The sequence below is a fragment of the Sorex araneus genome, chromosome 2 (assembly GCF_027595985.1).
Source record: "Sorex araneus isolate mSorAra2 chromosome 2, mSorAra2.pri, whole genome shotgun sequence".
Taxonomy (NCBI): domain Eukaryota; kingdom Metazoa; phylum Chordata; class Mammalia; order Eulipotyphla; family Soricidae; genus Sorex; species Sorex araneus.
Window position 1 is genome coordinate 81,266,688 of NC_073303.1, and position 24,381 is coordinate 81,291,068.

Sequence of the window (24,381 nt, forward strand, 5' to 3'; positions counted from 1 at the left end):
TACAAGTGAAGATAGACAGAAACCAGGAAACCACAATGAAGGTTTTCTTTGAAATTGGAGAAAGCAGTCAGGCAGAACAGAGGAGGAAAACGCTCTTAGTGGGGGGTCTCCCCAGCAATGCTAAAAGTCCCATGGTTCCAAGGCCCAAATGCAGGGATCATGCCAGGAGTTCCCACTTTTTGAACTATGTCCCCGCTCTAGGAGGCAGAATTTTTAATTTTCGGTCATATGAACCTGTACTCAGAGATCACTTCTAGAGGTGCTGGGGGTGGTGCGGATCACACGCAGCTGGGAATCAAACTAGGGAGCAGCCGTGTGCAAGGCCTTACGCTCTACTATTTCTCCGACCTGGAGGCAGAAAATTTTTTTAAACTTATATAACAACAAAAAATATTATATAAAAGAAATATGCCATGGAGAGAAAAGATTTTGTAGACGTTTGTGGAATTACTGGATCCAGTGCATTTGCTATCAGTACAGATCATAGAGTAACTCACTGTCCATGGTTGCCACTTTGTCAGTGGTCACTGCAACGTGAAAGATGGAAAGATGGGTGCCCAGAGCAAAGCTAACAGCTTGGCCATTGGTAACTAGCTAGTTCAGGCTGCAGTCCCAATGCCAGGGCTGCATTTTAAACAAAGGGTTTCAGCTAAAAAAAGCTTTTACAATTTGGGAAGAAAACTGACCAGCTTAACCAGCACATTAAAAACAGCTTACAAAAGAGGTCAAGGGCGTTTTCCTTTCTCCCCCCCTTCTAAAAATCAAAAGCCAAGAAACAAAAACACTTTTGATAGAAAGGTACGCAGTCTCTTCTCTTTTCTTTCGTTCCCAGCCTCCCTCCCCGCACCCACCCCCCAGGGCATTGTCCCATTCCCCTTCCTCCCATCTGCAAACCCGCAGTCCCACCATTCTTGCCCCTACCCCCCTCACCCCTGTGCCCTCTCCACCGGGGGAGAGCCTCGGGGCCGCACCTGCCCAGGGGCACGCCCGATCCCCGCCCCGCCACGGGACTGTGGCAGTGACGTCGTGGGGAGGATGATGACCGCGCGGTCCGCTGACGTCACTACCGCGGCGGTCCCGAACGGAGCCTCGAGAATGGGGATTCCGGGAAGAAAAGACGGCGGCGACCCCGCGGGCGGAGCCAGACGCCGCCAGGGCCTGGCGGACTCTGCGTTTCTGGGGTCGGGAGGCTGGCACGGCGTCGGTCGAGGAGGCTGAGCGCGCCGCCAGCCCCGCAGCGCGAAGGGGCGCCGGAGTGTAGCTAGGGGGGGTGTGCTGGGGGCGAAGTGGGGGGGTGATGCCGCGGCGCGCTGGGGCTCGTGCGCTGGGGGCCGGCCCCGGGGAGACGCCGGTGAGGCCGCGGGGCAGGCGCAGCGGCGGGGCGCGGGGCGCGGGCGCTCCCCCGGCCGCCGCCGTCTCCCGGGGCGCTGCGGCGCGCGCGGCCTGCGGCGCGGCGTCGTGACGTCACGGTGGCGGCGGCCGTGGTTGGCGCAGGGTCCGCGGCCGCAAAGTGTGAATTACGCCGGGCTCGCGCCGGTGGCGGAGTGAAGTCAGGCTCCCGGGAGGGGAGGGGCAGGACGGCGGCGGCCACCCGAGCTGCTGGCTGCTCGCCGCTCCCGAGCCGCGCGCGTCGTCCCCCCCGCCTCGGCGCTGGCTGCCGCCGGCTACCCCGGCCGCGTCGCGCCAGACCTCCGGCTTCCCGTCCCCGCTCGGCGGTCCCCGGACCCGCTCCCAGCCGGCACCGGCGTCCCGGGGCGGCGGGGGGTTCGCCCCTTCCGACTTGGTGCTGCTCCCCGCTTGCACCCCGGAGCCCCGGCGCGCGCTGCAGCGGCTCGTAACTGTCGCCGCGGCGTCTTCCCGCCCGCAGGCGCCGGCCGGTGCGGTGGAGCCGGCCGGGAGGTGTGAAGGCGGCTTGCCCGGGCCGGCGCCCCCGAGCAGGGGCCGGGGCCGCGCCGCGCGGGGGCCGGGCGGGCGTCTTCAATGGAAGTATGTTACCAGCTGCCGGTGCTGCCCCTGGACAGGCCGGTCCCCCAGCACGTCCTCAGCCGCCGAGGGGCCATCAGCTTCAGCTCCAGCTCCGCGCTCTTCGGCTGCCCCAATCCCCGACAGCTCTCCCAGGTAACCGCCGCCGCCGGGAGCCCACACTCGGGGGGCTTTTGTTTTCCTCTTCATCCTCCCCCTCCCCCGCCCCCCCCCCCAGCCACGGCACTCTGCGACACCCCGAGCCCTTCGCCCCGTTCATTGTTCTGGGCTGGCCTTTCCTTGTCTCCGCGAGGCAGTGCCCGGTCCGTTGGCGTCCGCTCGGCAGCCCGCGTCTCCCAGATCCCGCTCCCGGGTGGGCGCTGGGCGCCCCGCAGACCCTCGCCAGGCCCGCCCCCCTCCGCGCTCGGCGATTGCAGCTTCAGACTTTGTCTTCCTCCCTCGCTCCACGTCCCCGCCTGCTAGTTGGGCCTCTGTTAGCTGTGGCCCCGGGCACACCTGTCTCCCCCGCACACACCCCCTGCACGGCCCCCCCTCCCCCGCTCCCGCACACACCTGTGCCGGGCTCGCACCACCCCACCCCCACCCCAGCTCCCGCGCGCCCGCGGGGTCGGATGGTCCTCAAGGCTCCCCCAAACAATAGGCCGAGATGCCGGGCGTGCGGCCGCCGCGCCCGCAGGGATGCACCCGAGGTCCCAGCCCAGAAGCCGGGGCAGGAGTGTCTGCCTGCAGGCTCGCTCTCCGCCTGCAGCGGCCAGCCTCCGTTTGTGTGTGTGTGTTTTGTTTGAAATGTGATAAGGTTTTCGGAGAAAAACTCCTGATGAGCACACTCAGGAAAGACTTAGTTTTGAAGGCTCCAATACCAGAATCTTCTGGAAAAAAATTTTTTTAAAGGGGTAACTGATGCTTTTTAGCATCTCCTGATTTGGGTGGACAGATTTAAAATAGGCAAAAAGATTTTTGTTGACATCTGAACTGGGTGGCCTTAATTTCTGCTTCAGAATGTAACATTCTGAAGAAAAAACGTGGTGACAGCCCCCCCCAAGAATTATTTTTTTTTCTCCTATTGGCTAATGTTATTTTTTTTCTGGGAGTATCTTTTCTAATTGTGTTGGCAGAGCCCTTGATCCAGCTCCTTTTGGTTTGTTTGGCTTTGTTTCATCGGTGAATAAACCTGGTAGAGATTTTGCTTATTATATATATTCAGTAAATATTTATCATTAACTTGCCTAATTTTTTTTTCTTTGGTAGAAAGATTAGGGATCAACATTTGGGTTTCTTTCTGAGCTACTGTGAACTAAAATCACTGATTTCCCAGGACAGGGTAGTATTGTAATGAGGTCAGAGCCAATTTGTCAAATACTAAGCAAAATTTAAAATACCATATTGCTAATTTTGAAAGTTTTGCATCAACCTTTACAGTTATGCTTAAACATTTTCAGGTTCCAAAACTGCCCAAGAGAGAGAGGAATGGATGACTGAGAACAGTTTTTGTTTTGGGGCCACACCCCGCGGTGCTCAGAGGTTACTCCTGGATATGTATTCAGGGACCACTCCTGCAGGCCGGACTCGGTGACCATATGTGATGCCTGGAATTGAACCGGGTCGGCTGCTTGCCATGCAAGCACCCTATGCGCTGTACTGTCACTCTGTCTATGAGAACAGTTTTTAATGCCAGTAACTGATTTTTTTTATATTAACTTTTTGCACTTCTAATTTTTTTCCTTTCTTAGATCAGTTGGTACCCGACTTCCAGTTCAGTCTAAATAATTAAATTAATTATTATTGATTTATAAAAATATAAAACACAAATAAAGTTACTTGTACCTCCCTGAGGAGAAAATGAGGTGGGAGATTCCTAGGGAATTAAAACAATTAAGGCTAATGCCAGGGGTTTTACCTGATGTCTTAATTAATCCGCAGAGACCAATTTTTAAGTCCCAGTCATAAATTCTTTTTTTAACTTTAGGCTAAAATGGGTAATGGAATTTTAAACAAGATGGTGGCAGATAAATATTTTAGAATCATTATATTTGATTCTTAATTTTTTAAAAAATTGTATGCCCAAGTGAAGCAGAGGAACTTTGAAAATGTTTGACAGAAATTTTCATGAATTAACACTTTCTTCTGATAAACATTGCTCAGTAATGAAACTATGGTAAACTTACCACTGTCTTAGTAGAGATTTATTATTACCATCAAGACTTTGAGTATCCTCTAATATTAAAGCATACCTTGAATTGTGATTTTTTTTTTTTAGGGCTAAATGGGATTTTGCAGTAGGAAAAAGGAGCAAGTCTTTGAATCTTATTCAGAACTTTATAAAATGAACATTTCTTTAATCAAAATTTTTCTTTACTCTTGAATCTTCACTTTCAGTTCCTAAGTCTAAGGCCACCAAAATTGTTAAAATGTTAGGTGGTTTTGCAGTTTCACTGAAGAGATTTTAAAACTTATGTATCTTTAGACATTAAGTAAAACAGTTAAGTATTTTTTATTTTAAAGTGTGTCCCAAACTAGTCATCTGTTTAATTCTTCATTTTTACTATAATTTTGGAGTCAAATTCATTAAGGTATAGTAGTAATTTATAATTCCAAAACTTGGTCTTCAACTTGTAACTGCAGACTTTGAAAGGAAATGAACAGAAGACTTTGAGCCCTCCAAATAAATAGATTTGGAGATCCTTTTCAAGCCTTTGTGTTTTAGGCAAAATTCTGATACCACTTGTTTCCCAAGTTGCAAGGGGCATCGGAGGCTGCTAAGAGATTGATTCTAATGGCAGTGAAGGTTGACAGCCAGCCTCCTAAAAGCCACAGGTCACAAGGAAGGCAGCAGCTTGAAAAAGGCACCCTGAGGACATTTGGTTTAGGGACTTAAGTGTTGTATCACACAGTAATGATGAGTTAAAATGTTTAACTTAAAAGGATCTATTATTAAAAGTTTGTAGAGTGTGGTTTTAAGTATTAGTGTTTAAATGGACAAGTGTGAATTACTGGAAAATTCATTTATGTGGAACACCAGTTCTCACAAGGATGCCAAGTAAATGAAGCGCTAACTTTGCATTTTATTTATTTATTTATTTATTACTTTGCATTTATTTTATTTATTTATTAATTTATTTATTTATTTTGGTTTTGGGGGTCACACCTGGCAATGCACAGGGGTTACTCCTGGCTCTGCACTCAGGAATTACTCCTGGCAGTGCTTGAGGGACCACATGGGATGCCGGGGATCAAACCCGGGTCGGCCGCGTGCAAGGCAAACGCCCTACCCTCTGTGCTATCGTTCTGGCCCCTTAACTTTGCATTTTAAACCAGGCCATGTATTTCTTTTTTAGACAGGTTAAAAAAAATAGGAGTTTTCTTAATTCCTTGAAAATGAAGAGTAATAGGAGCAATTTACCTTTTTTCCATTTTAGGATGGGTATTGTTAATAGTTGAATTTTAATATTTATTTCATGTTTTGATATTTGGTTTTGGGCCACATCCAGCAGTGCTTGGGGGCGGTGCTCAGGAGCCAGTGGTGTTGGGGAGCCTCCTACAGGCAAAGCGAATGCCTTAACCTTTGCACTGTCTCTGACCCAAGATATTTGTCTTCTATAACAAAGTTCTTATTTGAAAAGGAATCTTTAGATAGCAGTAATCATTGTTCAGTCTTAGGTCTCCAGTGCTCTGCATAGTTCAGTAAGTGTAGAAGTAAGTTTTTATGGAATACCAGACTATTACATTTGGAATTAATTTCATTTCGATTTTCTGTGCTGGGGATTGAACCCTGGTTGGCTGCATGCTATGCAAATGCCCTACCCACTGTACTATTTCTCTAATCCTTAAATGGATTTTTTTTAGAATTTTTAAGTTTGCAACACACAGTTGAGTGGAAAATAATAGTGATTTCCCATATATTCCTCTGACCTCATACGTTCTCTGCTTACCCAGATGTCAGCACACACTTTCAGGTGTTAGCTGGCTGATAGATTAGTTAAAATTGCTGAACCTACTTGGACACATCATTCTCCAGAGACAGCTAGAGTATAGTACCTTCAGGTTCCCTTTTAGTGTCTTCTTTGTTTTTTTAAATACAGAAACTGTTCCACAAATATTTATTGAACACCTGTGAATGAAACTCCTGTGTTAGGTGCTAAGAAAACATAAAGAATTGATAGTAAAGAAAAACAGATCAGTTTTAGCTGCCAACCTAACCAAGTTTTTCTTTGTTGCATTACTTTTCTTATGCCTAATTATTTTCAGCCATAATCATAGTGTATGTCTCTCTTGTCTTTAGAAGTATTCTTAGTATATGACACATTTTCAAGGTTCTCTATGTGCCAGGTCCCATATGTTCAAAGTCTCTTGGATAGAAGTCCATTCCTTCTTCAAGAAACTTACAGGATTGTGGCAGGAAAAATACTTTGATTATATGCGATGAGATTTTTGTATTAGAGTAACTAGGTATATTGAAACTGTGAGAACAAAGTTTTTCAGAATAATTATGAAAACCTTATATAGTAACAGGTGAAGACCTGAAAGATGTTACTAGTTGTGGGAATGGGGTGGGGTACATGTAAGCAGGAGAGGAGATGGAGCAGGCACTTATGTAATTCAGGAGTATCCAGCAGAAGTGTTTGAGGGGATGGAAATGTTTTCTGCAGTATCCAGCGCAAGTCACTAGTCATTTCTAGTTAGGTGAGCCCTTGAAATGTGTTAGAGAAACTGAATTTTGAACTTAGGAGCTATATATAATTAATGCCATCTGTATTGGCAGAGCAGATGTGTATTTTATTTAATGATGCTAGGTCATGATCTGTTAGTGACACATTCTGCAAATGCTGAGCATTTGTGACATTCAGGTGTTTGCTGATCTATGTAGTTTCATTAATACCTCCAGGTATGTTTGATAATGTCCTTAAAATGAAATCACTATGTTGGGTCAAGAGTAGGACTGTATTTTGACATTCACAGAAGGTGCTGTCTACCCGGTTACAATGCCAAGACAAATGTTCATATATCTTTCATCTTTTTTTTAAACTTCTTGCTTTATAGTAATGCATAAACTTTCTTGTAGATACAGAAGAATATACTGCTAGCTAGTACATAAACAGTGATGAGGAACTATGTTTTCAGAAGTGTGGAATTTGTAGGTTGGCAAGAAGTCTTAAAAGTAGACCTAATGTTTAAAGTTAGATTTTCATAATGAAATAGCAGTGGCCAGGGGAGGGTGTGGGGGAAGGGAGAGCTACAGCTCTCCTCTCCAGTATGGGAAATGAGACATTCGTTCCAATACTGTAAAATAATATAAGCTTGAGTGTTTTATAAATATTTTATAGACATCTATATAAATGTCTCACTACTTAATTTTTGTGGTTTTGGACCATACATGTTGATGTTCAGGGCTTACTCTTAGTTTTGTGCTAAGGAATTAATCCTTGTGAGCTGAGGGGATCATGTGGGGTGCCAGGGATCAAATCCGGGTCCACCGTGTGTAAGACAGCGCCCTATCCACTCAACTACCATTCTGACCCCGAATGTTTTACTACTTTAATAGATGTACTGCAATACCTTAAATTTGTTTTGACTCACAGTAGGCAAGATAGTATGTTTTCTGAAGTTTTTTTTTGTGTATGTGCATTTATATTTTCTCTTTTGTGACATTTCTACAATGCATCTGCTCCTTAATAAGGGGCATTGTAGATACATATTACAGCAGTTTACAAATGCACATTGTTCCAAATTTCTCTTCCCATGGTAGTTACCTCTTCACAGACCTACACACTAACGGCCCTGATATGGCATAATCTGAACATTTGGTGGGGTGTCACCAGGAGACTGGTTCTGTTCTTGAGACCTTCCTCCCTACCCCCTATCGAACACCCGTTTGTTTGGGACCTTGGCTTCATTCTACTATTTTCACTTATCTATTATAACTGAAAAACCTACAAATTCCACACTTCCAAACTTTGATTTAAGTTTAATTCTTCTATATTGTGGTTTTTCTCTTCTGTACTAATATATATTGATGATGCTATTTGATATGCCAAAAACAGTAATAACAAGTCTCACAGTGGCGACATTACTGGTGCCCGTTCAAGCAAATTAATGAACAACGGGATGACAGTGCTACTATACTTCAGATATGTGCTCAAACATAATAATGTATTTACAGTGCAATTCTCATTGAGGAGTAAGATGTGTTTATGTTTAGTGTGAGGCATGTAATTTGGGAGATTTAAAACCTAACCCCAATTTTATGTTTTTTGGTATGCCTTGAGTTCCATCAGTTTTAAAGGCTTTTTGGTTGTTCAGGGCCAAACCCCAGTTGGGCGGGGTTGCCGCCTGCTGTGCTCTAGAAACTTTGCAGTATTGGCCGTTGAACTGGGGCTCTTGGGGCCAGAGAGATAATTCAGTGGGTAGGATGTTTGACTTGCATATCATAGACCTGGGTTCGATCCCCGGCATCCTGCATGGCCTTTTAGTGCTGCCAGTAATAATTCCTTAGGTTACAGCCAGGAGTAAGTCCTGAGCATCACCAGGTGTGACCCCCCTCCCACCCCCTGCTCTAAAAAAAAGAAAAGAAGGAGAGGGGGAACAGGGGCTCTTTCAAGCAGAGTATGCACTCCAGCCCTTTGAGCTATCTCTCTGGTCCTCTAGATTTTTTTTTTCAAAGCTCAAATGTTTTGCAAGAGGTAAATTATTAAGCCCTTTAGAGGAATTAGGAAGATTAGGGAACTCACTTGATGTATAAAGAGAAAGAGATTCCATTGGTTCTATTTGAGGTAGTTAAGATTCCTGCTAATACTTTAGTGTACATGTCAATTCTTTCTTCTTTTCTTTTCTTTTTCTCTGTTCTTTCCAAAAAAGAATCAGCAATTTTAGATAATTGAATTCTTTTAGGCGAATGAATAATGGGACAATTTGTGGACAAAGAAGTTGGAAAAAGAGAAAATGGACAAACTTACATCAATTCAGAATTTTATATAGAATGATTAAAAGTCATTTAGTTGTGCCATGAACACCTAGGAAATAGAGAGGATAAAGAAACCTCATTATATGCAGATCCCCTTAAAGATTTTTCTTTATTAAAGACTATATCATTTGTATTTATATAGAATCTGTTTCTGATATTGTTAGATGTCTCTTGACAAATCATCTTTTCAGAGCTGGATATTCTTACTTTAGTATGATAGAAGACCTCAACAGTTTTCAATCTTCTGCAAGAACAATTCATAACTCAAAAAATTCGATTACAAATTATTTCATTATCGTGAGAAAAATGAATGTATCTTTTGCATCTAAATGACTGCTTTTGTTGAATTTTGTATTGATTCTTTAAATTTTATTTCACTGTCACTGCATCACTGTCATCCCATTGTTGGTCAATTTACTCGAGCGGGCACCAGTAACATCTCTATTACACTCAGCCCCGAGATTTTAGCAGCCTCTCCTTATTTGTCTTTCCCAACGATTGGAGGCTCTTTCAGGGTCAAGGGAATGAGACCTATTGTTACTGTTTTTGGCATATCGAATACGTCACGGGTAGCTTGCCAAGCTCTGCCGTGCAGGCGGGATACTCTCGGTAGCTTGCCGGGCTCTCCGAGAGGTATGTATGTATCTTTTACTGTATTTGGGATATGAATATGCCACAGGGAGCTTGCAAGGCTCTCCCGAGTGGGCAATAGACTCTTGGTAGCTTGTCAGGTTCTCCAAGAAGGAGAACAAGGCAATTAGATGTCGCTCGGCCGCTTTGCAGCTGTGCACTTCCCAGAGCTTGGTCTTAGAGTCTCTGGATGTTGGCCATTGGTGGGATTACATGGTGCCGGGGGCAGTTTGTGGGTGTGGCTGCCAAGCTGCTGGGAAATGGGGGGTCTGGATGGAGAAGGCTCAGTCCCAATCCGAGCAGGCTTGGAAATCTCAGCCCCGGGTCCCGCACACCCTGGTTCCTCTGCTGGTCCCTTCATGCGTGAGGCTCGTCCAAACGTATGGAGAGTGGCCTTGAGCATGGCTGGGTTCCGGAGGTCTTCAACTGTCAAGGCTCTGCTTGGGGCGGGAAGGGAAAGGCAACCCGTCCCCTCTGAGGGGCTCGGGGAGGGGGGGGGGGGCAAGAGACTCTGCGTCGCTCCCTACTGGGTGCTTGGTTTTATAGTCTCTGGCTGTTGGCCGTTGGTGGGATTACATGGCGCTGGGGGCATTTTGTGAGTGTGGCTGCCAAGCTACTGAAAAGTGGGGGGTCTGGATGAAGAATTTTATTAAAATTTATTAAAGTTTTATTTTAAGTAGAAATATTTCAAATACTAATAAATATATCATAAGCTGATTTACATATAAGTACTTTTAAATATTTGCACTTAGGAGTAAGTGTTCTTATACTCAGCATGAGCAAAGGAACAGAAACTACATTTTTTGATGACTTTTCTTAAGTGTGCTTTCTAAGGGACTATGCCATTGACTTGTGGTTGACATCAGAAGCTTCTTGTATTATAATTTTGAGTAGGACTTATAATTTTGATTATAAGTCCTACACAAAATTATAAATACTTCTAATAAATATGCTTTATCAAAAAGTATGTTGTGATTTTGATTACTGCTCCATGCCTCCACCTGCTGGTAGGGATGGTTCTTTTTTACGAAGATGGTTATAAGGAAAAGAAGAGGGTAAGTCAGGGTAAGGTAGACTTTGGGTAAGAAAATTATTTGTTGCTCAGATAAATAATTTTAATAAAGCCTTTCTGAGTAGTTTATACTGACAGGATCTTATAAAGTACTGCAGCAGTCTTCTGTAATAATTATAATTCCCTTTATTGAATATCATTTACATATCAGGTATTTTTAACCTTTACAGAAACTCTGGGATAAGCGATATTACTCCAGTTTTTGTCAAGAGACATTAAGTCAGTTCCTCGAAACAAGAACTTTGAGAAGATTCTGTCATGTTTCACATCCTCATTTTTAAGCTGGCTTCTCTCATTGGTGGAATTAAATAGGATACAGTCTTCTAAATGAGCTCTAGATTTTGTTGGCTTGTGGATCTGGAAAGCAAATTTGATGGTTTGAGGTGATTATTTTAATTAATGACTTCACTTTGATCGCATTGGGTTATATTTGGAGTATTTTGTTATTGATGTCTCGGTCGGGATGACTAAAACCCATTTATACTCAGAAGTTGGTGACCAGGGTCGTTGAGTTGATTCAGAAACACACTGATATGTGACTGGAGAAATTGGAGACATTTGGTTGAAAAAAGAAGGTGGATGGGAATGAGGTGGGGTGTGGAAGTGTTGGAAGTTTTTTTTGAAGGTGTTTTTTACTTTATTTTTCATTTGAATTCTTTATAATGAACATATATTTTAAGAAAAATGATGAAGTTATTTTATGGTTTAATTTTGGGGCCACACCTTGCTGTCTGTACTCAGAAATCACTCCTCCCTATGCCTGGGGGACCAGGTGCAGTGCTGGGGATCAAACCAGGGTGGGCTGCTAGTAAGTCTGACTTCCTTTTCTGTCTTCTGGCCCAGTATTTTTGTTTTGTGTGTGTGTGTGGTTTTGTGTGTGTGTCTGTGTGTGTTTTGGGGAATGGGAGAGACTTTCACTTTCGCTGAAATGAATTTTGCAAAATGAAGAGAAATGTAGAGCCCTTCATTCTTTATATGCCACCCTCCCCCGCCCCCGCCCGCTACCTGCCTGCTCCTGTATACACAGTCTCCGTTATTACTGGCTTTCCCACGGGAGGGCTGATGAACCTACAATCACCCACAGTCCATACTTTCACATTTGGCTTTACTCTAAATCCTCTTTGGTATGTACATTGAGTTTGGACAGATGTGTAGTATCTTGTATTTGTCTTAATAGTTTCACACGTATGTGGTACCGAGGATTTGGTTGGCAAGTGCAAGGCAAGCACATTGTCTTCCCGTTCTACTGTTCCTCCAGCCCCATAGGTTAAGTATCTTTTAATTAGAATTTTAAATTATAAAGAGACTGAACTCTAAGTATAATTACCTGGGTCAGAGTGTGTTAGTGATTACACATACAGGTATTCATGTGATTCTTCAAGATGGAAGTATAGAGGTTTAATATATGTATTAATACTCTGCATGTTTTGATTTTGTTTTTTGGGCCACACTCAGTGATGCTCAGGGCTTCCTCCCAGCTCTGCACTCAAGAATTAGTCCTGGTGATTCCAGGAGAACCATATGGGATGCCGGGAATGAAATCCAGGTAGGCAGCGTGCAAGGCAAACACCCTACCTGCTGTACTATCTCTCTGGTCCCAACACACTGCATTTTTTAACGTAAGGGTGAAAACTGACGTGAGGTCTGTTGATAGTTTGCAAAAATATTCTCCCTTTTTTTGAGCTAAGAAGGTAAGCTTTCTTCTTTAATTTACTCAAGTGTAGAGGTTTCTGTATTAACATTGCATATCTGTAAAATGTGAAAGCCCTCAAGAAAATTTGACTCATGGAACTCATTAGTGTTAGACTATGAAAATCAGTTTTTTTCAACATCCAGATGAGTAAACTGAAACCAAAGAAATTAAAGAGCACAAGAGGCAGTACAGAAATCTCTTGGCCACTCAGCCTTTGCTTGAGTATTTTTGGACTGAGAAGTTAGGCGGTTCATTGTGGCATCTAATTGTGCAGAGGATTGAATACTGCCCACCAAAAAGTCATGTTCCCTTGGAACCTCAGAACATGCCTTTATTTGGAACAAGGATCTTCGCAGATGATGTCATGTGGAATTGGGGCTGGCTCAGAGTCTCAAGATGGATACCAGTTTGCAGGAGAGAGGACACAGAGGGGGAAAGGCCCTAAGCAGGTGGAGTGAAAATTGGGGTAATGCAGCTGCAAGTCAAGAACACAAGGCTTTGGGACATATGAGAAACGACTTTGAAAAGGAAGAGGACCCCCTCCTCCCACTGGCCCTGGAGCCCTCAGAGGGAGTTTTCCCGCTGGTAGACAACTGTGGTTTTGGACTTGGGGCTTTAGAACTGAGACTACAGATCTGTTGTTTCAAGCCACACTGTGGTATTTTGCTACAACAGCTCCACAGAAGTAACAGAAAGGTGTTGATTGTTTAAAATGTATTCATTCATTCAGCAGATACATACTGGTTGAAACTGCTGAGCGGTTTTATGTGTTAGGAGCTCTGCTAATTATCTGTGGAAGATAAAACTTCTCCTGCCTTAATTCTGGGGGCTTGGTCCAGTAGAAAAGGAAATACATAATTTCAGGATACAACACACCTGGTCTCCTTAGGGTACTTTGTGAATTTCACAGATGGTACAGTGGAGTCCAGAGGACCTGGGAGTGTTTTCACGAAGAAACTTTTTGCCTGATTCGAGAGACAAGCTGAAATAACCTCTGTGGGAATTCTGCTACTTCTTCTGTCACCATTAGTGTTACGGATCCTAGATCAAGGTATTTTTGATCTCCTGTAGCTAGAATTCCCTCTCCATAGATCAAAGTCATCCTTCAAATGCACCTAAGCTTCTCCGCTTGAAAATATTAGTGGGTTCTTAGCATGGTGAAAATAAAATCCAAACTCCTTTTCATGATGTAGCCCCATATAATCTTATCCCTACTCAGTTTTCCATGTTCTCGTCTTTCACAGTTGTCACAGTGCTTTCTCTGAACATGCCAAGTGCATTCCCATCTTTTTCTTTGCTCTTGTTCTGCCCTCAGACTCCAGACCTTTCCATGGGTTCACAGCTTTCAAGGTATGCTCCCTTTTTGCAGCGGATCCTTCCCTAGTCATCCTATTGTAAAAGCATTCTCACCCTGTTAATTTTTTTAGGTTACTTTATGTATGTCACTGCCATTAACTCAGTTTGTCCATCTCTGCCTGGCTTCTACCTTAAGTTCTGTTCTGCCACCGTAGAGTGTGGCTGGGAAGCAGATATTGTTTACCCTTTCCACAGTGGTGCCCCTAGAGTAATACACAAGGGAAGTGTTTAGTACAAAAGAATAAGAAAAAATGTACTGAAATGAAGACATGTCTCACTTTATGTCCGATTATCTGTCACTGTAAATGCTTCAGATTGAACCCCAAATTTTAGGCCCTTCAACTCCCTCTAAAAGTTGTACCTTTGCTGATATAAACTGCTTTGTAAACTGCTCTTGGTGATAATTGGAACTCTGAATATCCGGATTTAGGTAATTGTACTTAAAGATATACTGAAGTTTAAACAGAATTGTCCAGAGCAGCGTGGTTGTAAATAGTTTTTCTAGGATCTGCATGTAGCTCTCTGTGATGAGAGTTCTGTACTGTGCTGGTTGTGGGGGCTGATGTTTTTGATGAGTGGGAGGTGAAATTCCAGAATTAGGATAGGAACTCTGTTCATTTGGGATGAAAATAGCAAACTTATTATTTGTTTCTATAAGAAGAGTTGGGTGGCATTTATTAAGATGGTTCCTAAAAAAAAATAGATATTTTTGTGATAAAATTAATGTGTGCGTGTTACAAAATGCAAAAAATAGAAAATAAATACCATCCATAGTATCGCTACCCAGAAATAACCACTATTAATACTTTAGGACATTTTTATCCAGGTTTTTCTTCTTTTTTGGTACTAAAATAAATAACTTATTTTCCTACGCAAACTTTTTTCTGAATTCTGAGAATATTCCCCAATTAAATCAATTGGGGAAATCAATATTCCCCAATTAAGTCTTTTTCCCTCCCTCCCTCACTCCCTTCTTCCTTCCTTCCTTCCTTCCTTCCTTCCTTCCTTCCTTCCTTCCTTCCTTCCTTCCTTCCTTCCTTCCTTCCTTCCTTCCTTCCTTCCTTCCCTGTGGGGAGGAGACACATCCAGCAGTTCTCAGGGCTTACTTCTGTCTCTGTGCTCATTCTGGCAGTGCTCTGAGGACCAAAGGCCTTTCCAGGGATAAAATTGGAATCTGTGAAGGCAAGTGTATTAATCTCTTTTATCTCTCTGACCTTGCTTTTTTTTTTTTTTAATTTATTTATTTTTAATTAGAGAATCACCGTGAGGGTACAGTTACAGATTTATACACTTTTGTGCTTATACTTCCCTCATACAAAGTTTGGGAACCCATCCCTTCACCAGTGCCCATTCTCCACCACCCGTAAACCCAGTGTCCCTCCCACCCTCCCCAATCCCATCTCCCCCCCACCCCACCCTGCCACTGTGGCAAGGCATTCCCTTCTGTTTTCTCTCTCTAATTAGCTGTTGTGGTTTGCAATAAAGGTGTTGAGTGGCCGCTGTGCTCAGTCTCTAGCCCTCATTCAGCCCGCAACTCCCTTCCCCCACATGGCCTTCGACTACAATGTAGTTGGTGATCGCTTCTCTGAGTTGACCTTTCCCCGGAACGTGAGGCCAGCCTCGAAGCCATGGAGTCAACCTCCTGGTACTTATTTCTACAGTTCTTGGGTGTTAGTCTCCCACTCTGTTATTCTATATACCATAGATGAGTGCAATCTTTCTATGTCTGTCTCTCTCTTTCTGACTCATTTCACTCAGCATGAAACTTTTCATGCCCATCCACTTGACTACAAAATTCTTGACCTCCTTTTTTCTAACAGCTGCATAGTATTCCATTGTATAGATGTACCAAAGTTTCCTCAACCAGTCATCCGTTCTGGGGCATTCGGGTTTTTTCCAGATTCTGGCTATTGTAAACAGTGCTGCGATGAACATACATGTGCAGATGTTGTTTCGATTGTACTTTTTTGCCTCTCTGGGATATATTCCCAGCAGTGGTATTGCTGGGTCAAATGGGAATTCAATATCTAATTTTTTGAGAGTCGTCCAAATTGTTTTCCAGAAGGGCTGAACCAGTCGGCATTCCCACCAGCAGTGAAGAAGTGACCTTGCTTTTTTTTATACTTGCCAGTATTTTTAGTTTCCTATTTTGGTGTTCCATTGTTGATATTAAAATTGAAGTTTATGTTTATAAATTATCTTATATAGCTTGACTCTCCATTGCCTGGTTTTCAGTGTTTTAAAAAATTTTATTAAAGCACCATGATTTACAAAGTTATTCACAGTTTGAGTTTAGACATAGTATGTTCTAGCACCAGTTTTACCACTAGTGTCATCTTCCCTCCACCAGAGTCCCCAGGTTCCCCTCATCCCACCCATCTTCCCTAGCCTGCTACCTTGACACACACATTTTCAAGTCTGGTTGTTAAAGTTTGAATCTCTGTTTTCAGTGTTGTTGAGTCTGTGATTTGGATATTTAGCTTTTTTACATCATATTTACTCCTTTACATCACTGATCTGTTCAGATTCCCTTGGCTCTTGCTCCCCATTGCTTTCTCTGTCTGTCTCTTCTCTCTCCCACCCCCTCAATTTCTTACCTTCTCTGTCCTTCTGCCTATACTTTGGGACCAGGAGTGATCTAAGTGTCCCTTCTTTAAACATTGTATTCCCTCATCCAGTTATTCTGTATATGTGAGATTATATAAGTGAGATCATCCTTCTGTTTGCTCTTATGATTTATTTCACTCAGTCTGCTATTGTCCAGTTCCATCAATGTTGCAGCAAATTGCATGATTTCATTGTTACTTATGTCTGCTTAATATTTCATTGTGCATGTATGCCACATCTTCATGATCCACTTATCTGCTGTTGGATATTGAATTTGGTTCCATATCTTAGCTATTGTACTAAGTGCTTTAGTGAATAATGGGGTGCATATGTCCTTTAGAGCGTTTTTGAGTCCTGGGGGTAGTAGATACTCAGACAACATTTCCACCAGGAGGGATTGAGTCCTTTGTCAAACACCCCCACGAACACAGATTGTTCCCAATATTTTTGATGCACGCCATTCTCACTGGTGTGTGATGGTATCTTACTGTTTTCTTGATTTGGATTTCTCTAATAAGTGATGAAGAACATCTTTCACATACCTGTTGGCCGACTATTTGTCTTTCTCAGAAAAGTTTCTGTTCATTTGCAATCCCCGTTTTTTTTTTGAGAGGGTTTTTGGATTTTGTTATCAGTCCTTGTAAATGTATTGTTTTATTATTTTTAACTTCTTCACATGTACACTTTTTGTCTTTAACATGCTAATTTGATAATAGTGATTCATTTTAATAAGTTGAAGAGACATGTCAGCAACACATTGCTAGTTATCTCTACATTTTTAATAGAGAAAAAAGGCAGAATAAAACTTTTCCAGCACTGAGAATGAAATTGGAGCAATGATTTTATTCTTGGAAATGTATATTAGTAACTTGCTTTGAAAGTATATTAGTAATTTGATTGCTGCATAGATAGTAATTTCAGAGGGTGATGCACATTCCTTGCGTGCAGCTGACCCTTAACTTGATTCCTGACACCACATAGTCTTACCTTGATGCAGCCCTGAAGGCCCTGAGCACTGCTGGTGTGGCCCTGGAGGTCTCCTAAACTCTCTGCAGAGGTGGCTTAAATAATCAGTCTCCAACACTGCATCCCCTGGGTCTGTCCTTGCAACACAGGGTCAAGAATTGCTGGAAGGGGGCCCTGGACCCCCGAATACTGCTTGGGATGCCATCCTCCCCATATTAATAACTTGAAAATCTGTGAATGCACGGTTGTCCTCTTGTAATTAGCTGGCACACATTTCCCCTCTTAAGCAGCAAGCATTTAAAATTTTTGTTATACCTGGAGACTGGGAGATAGTATAGGAAGTCAGGCACTTGTTTTGCATGCCACTGGTCCTGGTTTGATTCCATGTACCACCTAAGGATCCCTAAGCACCCAGGGTATAATCCCCAAATCCAAAATATTTTTAAAACAATAAACTACAAAATCTACTAAGTAGTATTAAATTTTATAGTAAGAACAGGGAGTATAGGTCCTATTTGATACAGATTTTTAAAAACATTTTGAAGTGAGGGTGAAAATTGTTTGTTTCTACTGGGTAGTGCTTGTAGTGTTGGGGATCAAATATGGGGGTCTTGTGTAAAAAGAAGGTGCTTTAGCCCTTTGAGATGGTGGCTTTAAAGTCATACATGTTTAGAAAAATTTTATAATACCAACATTTAAAATTTTTAGTGGCTAATAGGACAATCTGAGGACAATTTGAAGATAAAAACAAAAAATTAATGCAAGTGCAGAGTCTCAAGGTCCCTTTGTTCCACAATAAAAGTATTCCAAATTTATTTTCAGAGAATTACTTTATTAAAAAAGGATTTTGGGGATTGGATTCTACTCATTTCCATTTGAGGTAAAGCTTTTAAAACCTAGTTGGAGTTTTTCACCTCCATTTCCCCATCAGTAGTGTCTTTTAAGGTTACGTTTGGGCAGCTTAGGGCAGGATTTTTAAGTGGGCCTTGCAAGAACCACTGAAGAAACAGATTTGTGTGTGTGTTGTGTTTAGACAGAATAGTGCTGTCCTGAGCAATGAGCAGTAAAAACAGGGTGCTCGGTAGGTGGGAGTCTGGCATGGTGTAGGAGATGACAGACCTGTGGGAAACATTCTTTAAGGTCGTGCCCATGGCAACTGAGAAACTGCACTCTAAATGTAGCTTGGTGATCGCCATTATCTGTTATAAAAACAATCTGTTATAGGAACTTCAGACTTTGGGGGCTAGAGAGATGGTACAGGGGTTAAAGCACTTGCCTTGGACACTGCCAATCCAGGTTCAGTCCCTGCACTGCGTGTGTCCCCTGAGCATCACCATTTTAGAACTTTTTAACCTTACTAAGATCTTTGTTTTGCTTTAGAGAATGCATGAAAGTATAGGTATGTAATACATAAATAAATGAATTGAAAGTTTGGGGGCCACCACCTCAGAGAATCTTCTGATGGAAAAAAAATAATAATCTGTTGATGCCTCCAGGTTATTATAGGTACACACAAGCCATTGCAAAACAATATATAATAGTTCAAAGGGTTCTTAGAGCCTGTTTATCATACTTATAAAATAGTTGAATTCCCACATATCCCTAACTTTCTTGCCTCATGAGTTTTCTTTGCTGCCACTGATTGTCTATTGATTCCCCTGACCTTCTTTTTTTTTTTTTAAGCCAAGTTTGATGTCAGTCTTTAAGATTACAGCACAGGATTAGCTCTTGAAAGCATTGACCTCTGTCCTGCTTTAAGTGTGTTTGAGTAGACTGTGAGTTCCATAGAGTAGATCATGCTTAGCTTATTACTTTGTTCAGCCCAGTAATTCACTCGAAGTAGATACTCAGTAAATATATAAAGTATCAGAAACCCCAGTGAAGTTCTAACAGTGACCCAGTCTTACTAACAATTCTAGCTTTTCACACTCCTCCCTACTTCCCCCTTTCCAGAGTGCCGCTGCTTCTAACCTTGTACTTCTGTTTTAAGGAAACCTGTGCATTCTCGCAGGTTTGCCTATTAGAAATCAGACCAGTTTGTTCAGGTACATCATTAGTGATATCCAGTAGAAAAATAGTGGAGCAAATGGAATTAAAATTTTCCCTATAGCCATAGTTTAAACAATAGATTTAAATAAAGCAAAATTTATTTTTAGACATTTTATTTAGCCCCCAATCCCAAAGTAATATTTTAAAAGTAATCAAAATTTAAACTTATAAATGATATATATATATATATTTTTTGAAGAATACATCTCAACTTCAGCTTGTGCCATTTCAATGTCTCTATAGTTAGAAGTGATTCATTGGATCGTGCAGTTCTAGAAATAATATCTTAAGATACATCTTGTTCCAGAGATTCAGGCATCCTTTTTTTTCTTCTATAATTGGAAATTTTCTAGTGGTGTATTAAGGGGTTCTGTACATTTCCCTTATTTAAATCTTAAGCTTAATTATTAGGCTTGGAAATAGCAAGGTTCTCTCTAAATTTGCTGCATTTTTTTAAGAGGTTGTTTATTTTAAATAAGAAAGGAAAGCAAAGCTTTTAGCAACTTTTTTTGGGCCTAGACCCTTTTGATTTCTTTTGTAGGGGGTGAGGTAAGATTTTTTACCTTAAAAGCTATCCTTGACATACTTGGGTCTAGCTTTTGTCTTATTTGAGATTTTTGGGTGAGAGAAACTGCTGGTTAATATAGTTAGCTTTTTTATTAGGTCAGGTTCTAGCAGATACCTTAGTTTAAGAAACACAGATAAGAACAATGAAGCAAAAAAGTTATTTGTGACTGAGGACATTTATTTAATAGCATAAATTATTTGGTTATATAAGCCAATCTTATTTGATTAAGACTAATTTGCTAGATAGTGCCCTGAGAACCATGAATGGATAATTCTTCACTTATTTAGAAATGAACGCAATTGGATTACAGATGAGGTAGGTACTTAGGATTCAGACCGCTGGCCAGAGAATTCATACTTAGACCACCATGGAAATGGGTAGGATTCCTTTAATTTGTTTGTATATGTTTTTTCACTTCTGTATTAAGAATTGCAGCCTCCATGGTTTAATTCAACAATTTCAACCTTAAAATGATCATTTGATTTATTTTTATTTCCAAGCACAAATATTAATTTAAGCATTACTATTTAAGCATTAATTCTTAAACATTGATATAAATTTTTGAATGGGAATTATAATACTAATGCCATCACATTTTTATTTGCCATATTTATATATGCAGTCTGTTCCATCCCTGGCACCTCATACTGTCTCCTAAGTCCTGCTATGAGTGATACCTGAGTGCAGAACCAAGAATAAAGTGTGAGCACAGCCATGTCTGGTCTAGAAAGAAATAAAGGGAGAAAGACAGAAACAGAAACAGAGAAGGAGGGGAAGGAAGGAAGGAAGGAGAGAGCTGCATTTTTCAGATAGTAATGAATCAGTTTGGTACATTTAATTTTGTAGCTTTGGAATATACTACTCTTTTAAATACAGATTTATATGTTACTGTTAGTAGTAAAACTTTATTTTGTTACCATGCAATTCCTGGGATTGATACAACTGATTGAATGATTACATTGTTTGTAGAATATTGGTATTCATTCATGTTTGCTGTCTGTAAATTGCTATCGATTCATACTTCATCCTGGGTGAATGGAAGCAGTTCAGGGAAGTTTACCTTTGAAGAGGTGAGCTAAATAGTATCCTACTCACCTCGCATTGTTAGGACCTTAGTAACATGCTACATCAATTTGTAAGAGAAAAATAATATACAGGAAGAAGATGCTATACACGAAGTTTACTCCATATTTTGAGTTATTTCCATAGAATGATTCTGTAATTGAGATTATAGTCCAAATTAATATGAACATTTTTTATAGAATTTTTATTTTAACATTCCATATATAGCTTTTGTTTCGTTTTGTAATTTTTGGGCCACACTCAGCAATACTTAGGGATTACTCCTGGCCCTGCACTCAGGAATTACTCCTGATGATACTCAGGAAACCTTATTATTCGATGCTAGACATGAAACCTGGGTCGACTGCATGGAAGACAGGTACCTTACGTGCTCTACTGTTTCTCTAGCCCCTATTATTTTTACATTTTATTTCTAATGCAGTCATTTCATACTTGAGAGATTGAGCAAATGTCAGTTGTACAAAAAAAATTGAAATATTTTGCTGTTTTTCTTGAAATAAAAATGGTGACCTGTGACATTTTAATTCAGGATTGTTCACGTTCCACTCCACTCTGTCTTAGTTTGGATGTCACGGAGAATCGCCAGCAAGAAGCTACAGTCTCCTGAGTCTGAGACTGGAGAACCTTTCGCTGCAGGGGATGAGACTGCATATAAGTAGAGGAAAGTTCTAAATAGCCCGAAGTATTCACATGCTTTCTACTGATCTTGAAGTTGCATGAATGTATTGAGGCAACTTAACTTAAAAGATAAACCTGAGGGAAATATGACAGTATTCTTAGTGAGTTCCTCTCATCCCCTGCCCCTCCCTCAACACACAAACAATTCATTGATGGGAGTGGAGAGCCTTCCTTTCATAAGTGTTTGAGTATCACTTCTCTTAATCAAAGATTGGTTACTTAATGCAGAGGGGTAACCTCTAGGAAGCCAGGCTTGAAATTGAATATGTATAATTTAATTTATTTTATTGATTCACTGTGGCTTACAATACTGTAAGGCCTATTTATTTATTTTTGGTTTGGGGGCCACACTTGGCTATGCTTGGAGCTTACTCTTAATTCTGCCCCTAGGGGTGATACTTGGTGTTGCTGGTGGGCAGGTAGCGGTGGGGACCATACGTGGTGCCCAGGGATCGACCCAGGTTGGCTCTCAACAAGGCAAGAGCCTTACCTGCTTTGCTTTCTGATGAGTTAAGGATTGCAGTTTTACACCTCTGTCCTTGTGAAAGTTTCACCGGATCTGCTCCCAAAGTTTCATTGCTCCCTGCTATGTGATTGACCCTGTGTCTTCAGTCTCTCTATCCTCCCTTCCCTTCTCCCTCTGGTAATCAGCCACATGTATTTCAGAGCGGGAGAGTTTTATTTGGTCAGTGTTTTGCCACTTTGTTTTCTTTGCTTATTTATATTTTACATATGAGTGAAACCATCTAGTAATTGCATTTAACTTCCTATTTTGCTTAGCATAATCACTTCAGGTCCCATTCATGTTGTCTGGCAAGGCATGACTTCTTGGTGTTTTTTTTTTTTTCATAGCTGAGTAGATTTCCATTGATACCACGTCTTTAGCCAATACAGCAGTTTCTGCCTTCCTCTCCACTGTTGGCTGTAAGTAGGGTATTCTGGCCTTGCACTATGACTCTGATATGATACGGTGCGATGAGAGGAAACTTTGCCTTTGTAGTACATTTTTTTTCCAAAGCCCTCTAACTGAAGCCTGGTCATTAGAAAAACCAAGTGAAATTTGAGGATCATTTTTAAAGAACACTTGACCTGTGCTTTTTGGAACTGTCTTGGTCATGAAAAAACAAGGCAGAAGTGGAAAAATTGTGGAAAAACCTGTGGAATCTGTAAAAAGTCAAAGGTTTTATAGTTTTAGGAGTGTTAGTTTCTTTTGAAAAATGTACTGTGATTATGTAAGATATTAGCATTTAGAGAAGTGAAACATATCAAATGGTAGAGTCTTTCATCTTATAATTCTAAACTTACTCCACAATGAGAAGATTTTTTGGTTTTGATTTTTGGGCCACACCTGGTGGTATTCAAGATTTACTCCTGACTCTGCACTTGGGGAATCACTGCTGGTGGTGCTTAGTAAACCCAGCATTATGTCAGGGATCAGACTGGTGTCAGCTGTGCTATAAGTGTAACAAGCGCTGAATAAGCCCTGTGCTATCTCCATGGCACCTGATTAAAAAAAAAAAAAAAAAGGTTTGAAAAGTCAGATGGAAATGGGAGAACACAATACCTGAAGTGAAAAAATGCAGTACAAGAATTCTACAGGAGAATTTCCCAATAATTCTTGCCAGTGATCAAGAACTAATAAGTAATGTGATTTACTTTCAAAAACAAGAATGATTGAATAAAAGCAGACGACCTCAGAAATATGTGAAAAACATTTAAGTATACAACACACATGCAACATGAGTTCCAAAAAGAGAAAAGTATAGGAAAATGTCTTTATCTAAGTTTTTTCACATGAAAATGTTTACTTTGATAAGTAACTTAAAAACTGCACACCTTGGAAGTTTGTGAGCATCAATGGGATGACTTCAGAGATGTGTCTAGGCACAGGCATGGTCCTTTGAAAGGCAAGATCTTAAAAGCAGTTAGAGAAAAATGGCACATAGATGGGAGTAATTAGTATTGTTAATTGCTGCTTTTTTTGTTGTTTTTAATCAGAAATACTGGAAGTTGGAGGCAGTAGCATGATAAGGAAGAAAAGTTCTGAAAGAAAAACCTGGTTGATTAATAAATTGATAGTTAGCAAAACTATCTTCAAAAATGAAGGTAAAATAATTGCATTCCTATTCAAGGACAGAATTTGGAGCAAGCAGACCTATCTTGTGAGAAATGGCTAAAAAGAAGTCCTTAAGTTGTCAAGAAATGACACTTGAGGATAACTAACTAATGGGTAGATAGAAGTATATTGGAAATACAAATATGTAAGTAAGTGATATAAAAACTATATTTTTCTCATGTCTTGATATCATTACAACATTGAATTCTATGTAAAAAGAATTTTTTGTTTTTGCTTTTGTGCCATACTGGGTAATGCTAGAGACTATTCTTGGCTCAGTACTTGGACAGTCACTTCCCTTCCACCCCCCGATTTTTTTTATGGAATCACTGTGAGATAGACCCTTACAAAGCTGTTCATGATTAGGTCTCAGTCATACAGTGTTCCAGCACCCATCCTTCCACCAATGTACATTTCCCAGCACCCATGTGTCCCCAGTTTCCCTCTCATCACCCCAACCCCACCCACAGCGTGCCTCTATGGCAGGCACTTTTCTTTCTGTCTTGGACAGTCACTTCTGACAGTGCTTGAGGGGGCCAAGTGGTGTTGGCAGTAGAACCTGGGCCTCCTGCATGCAATGTGCTCCAACCCCTTAAGCTATCTTTCCAACCCTAAAAATAAA

At 41.4% G+C, this 24,381-nt stretch overlaps 1 protein-coding gene across 1 annotated transcript in view; it reads left to right on the forward strand.

Annotated features, from left to right (window-relative positions):
* Positions 1-1,380: 1,380 nt before the first annotated feature.
* Positions 1,381-24,381, forward strand: part of PDE7A (phosphodiesterase 7A) — a 94,703-nt gene continuing 71,702 nt past the window's right edge. The window contains exon 1 of the mRNA XM_055127969.1: positions 1,381-2,118. Coding sequence (XP_054983944.1) covers positions 1,981-2,118 — 138 coding nt within the window. The 5' untranslated portion in view covers positions 1,381-1,980. The remainder of the gene's footprint in view (positions 2,119-24,381) is intronic.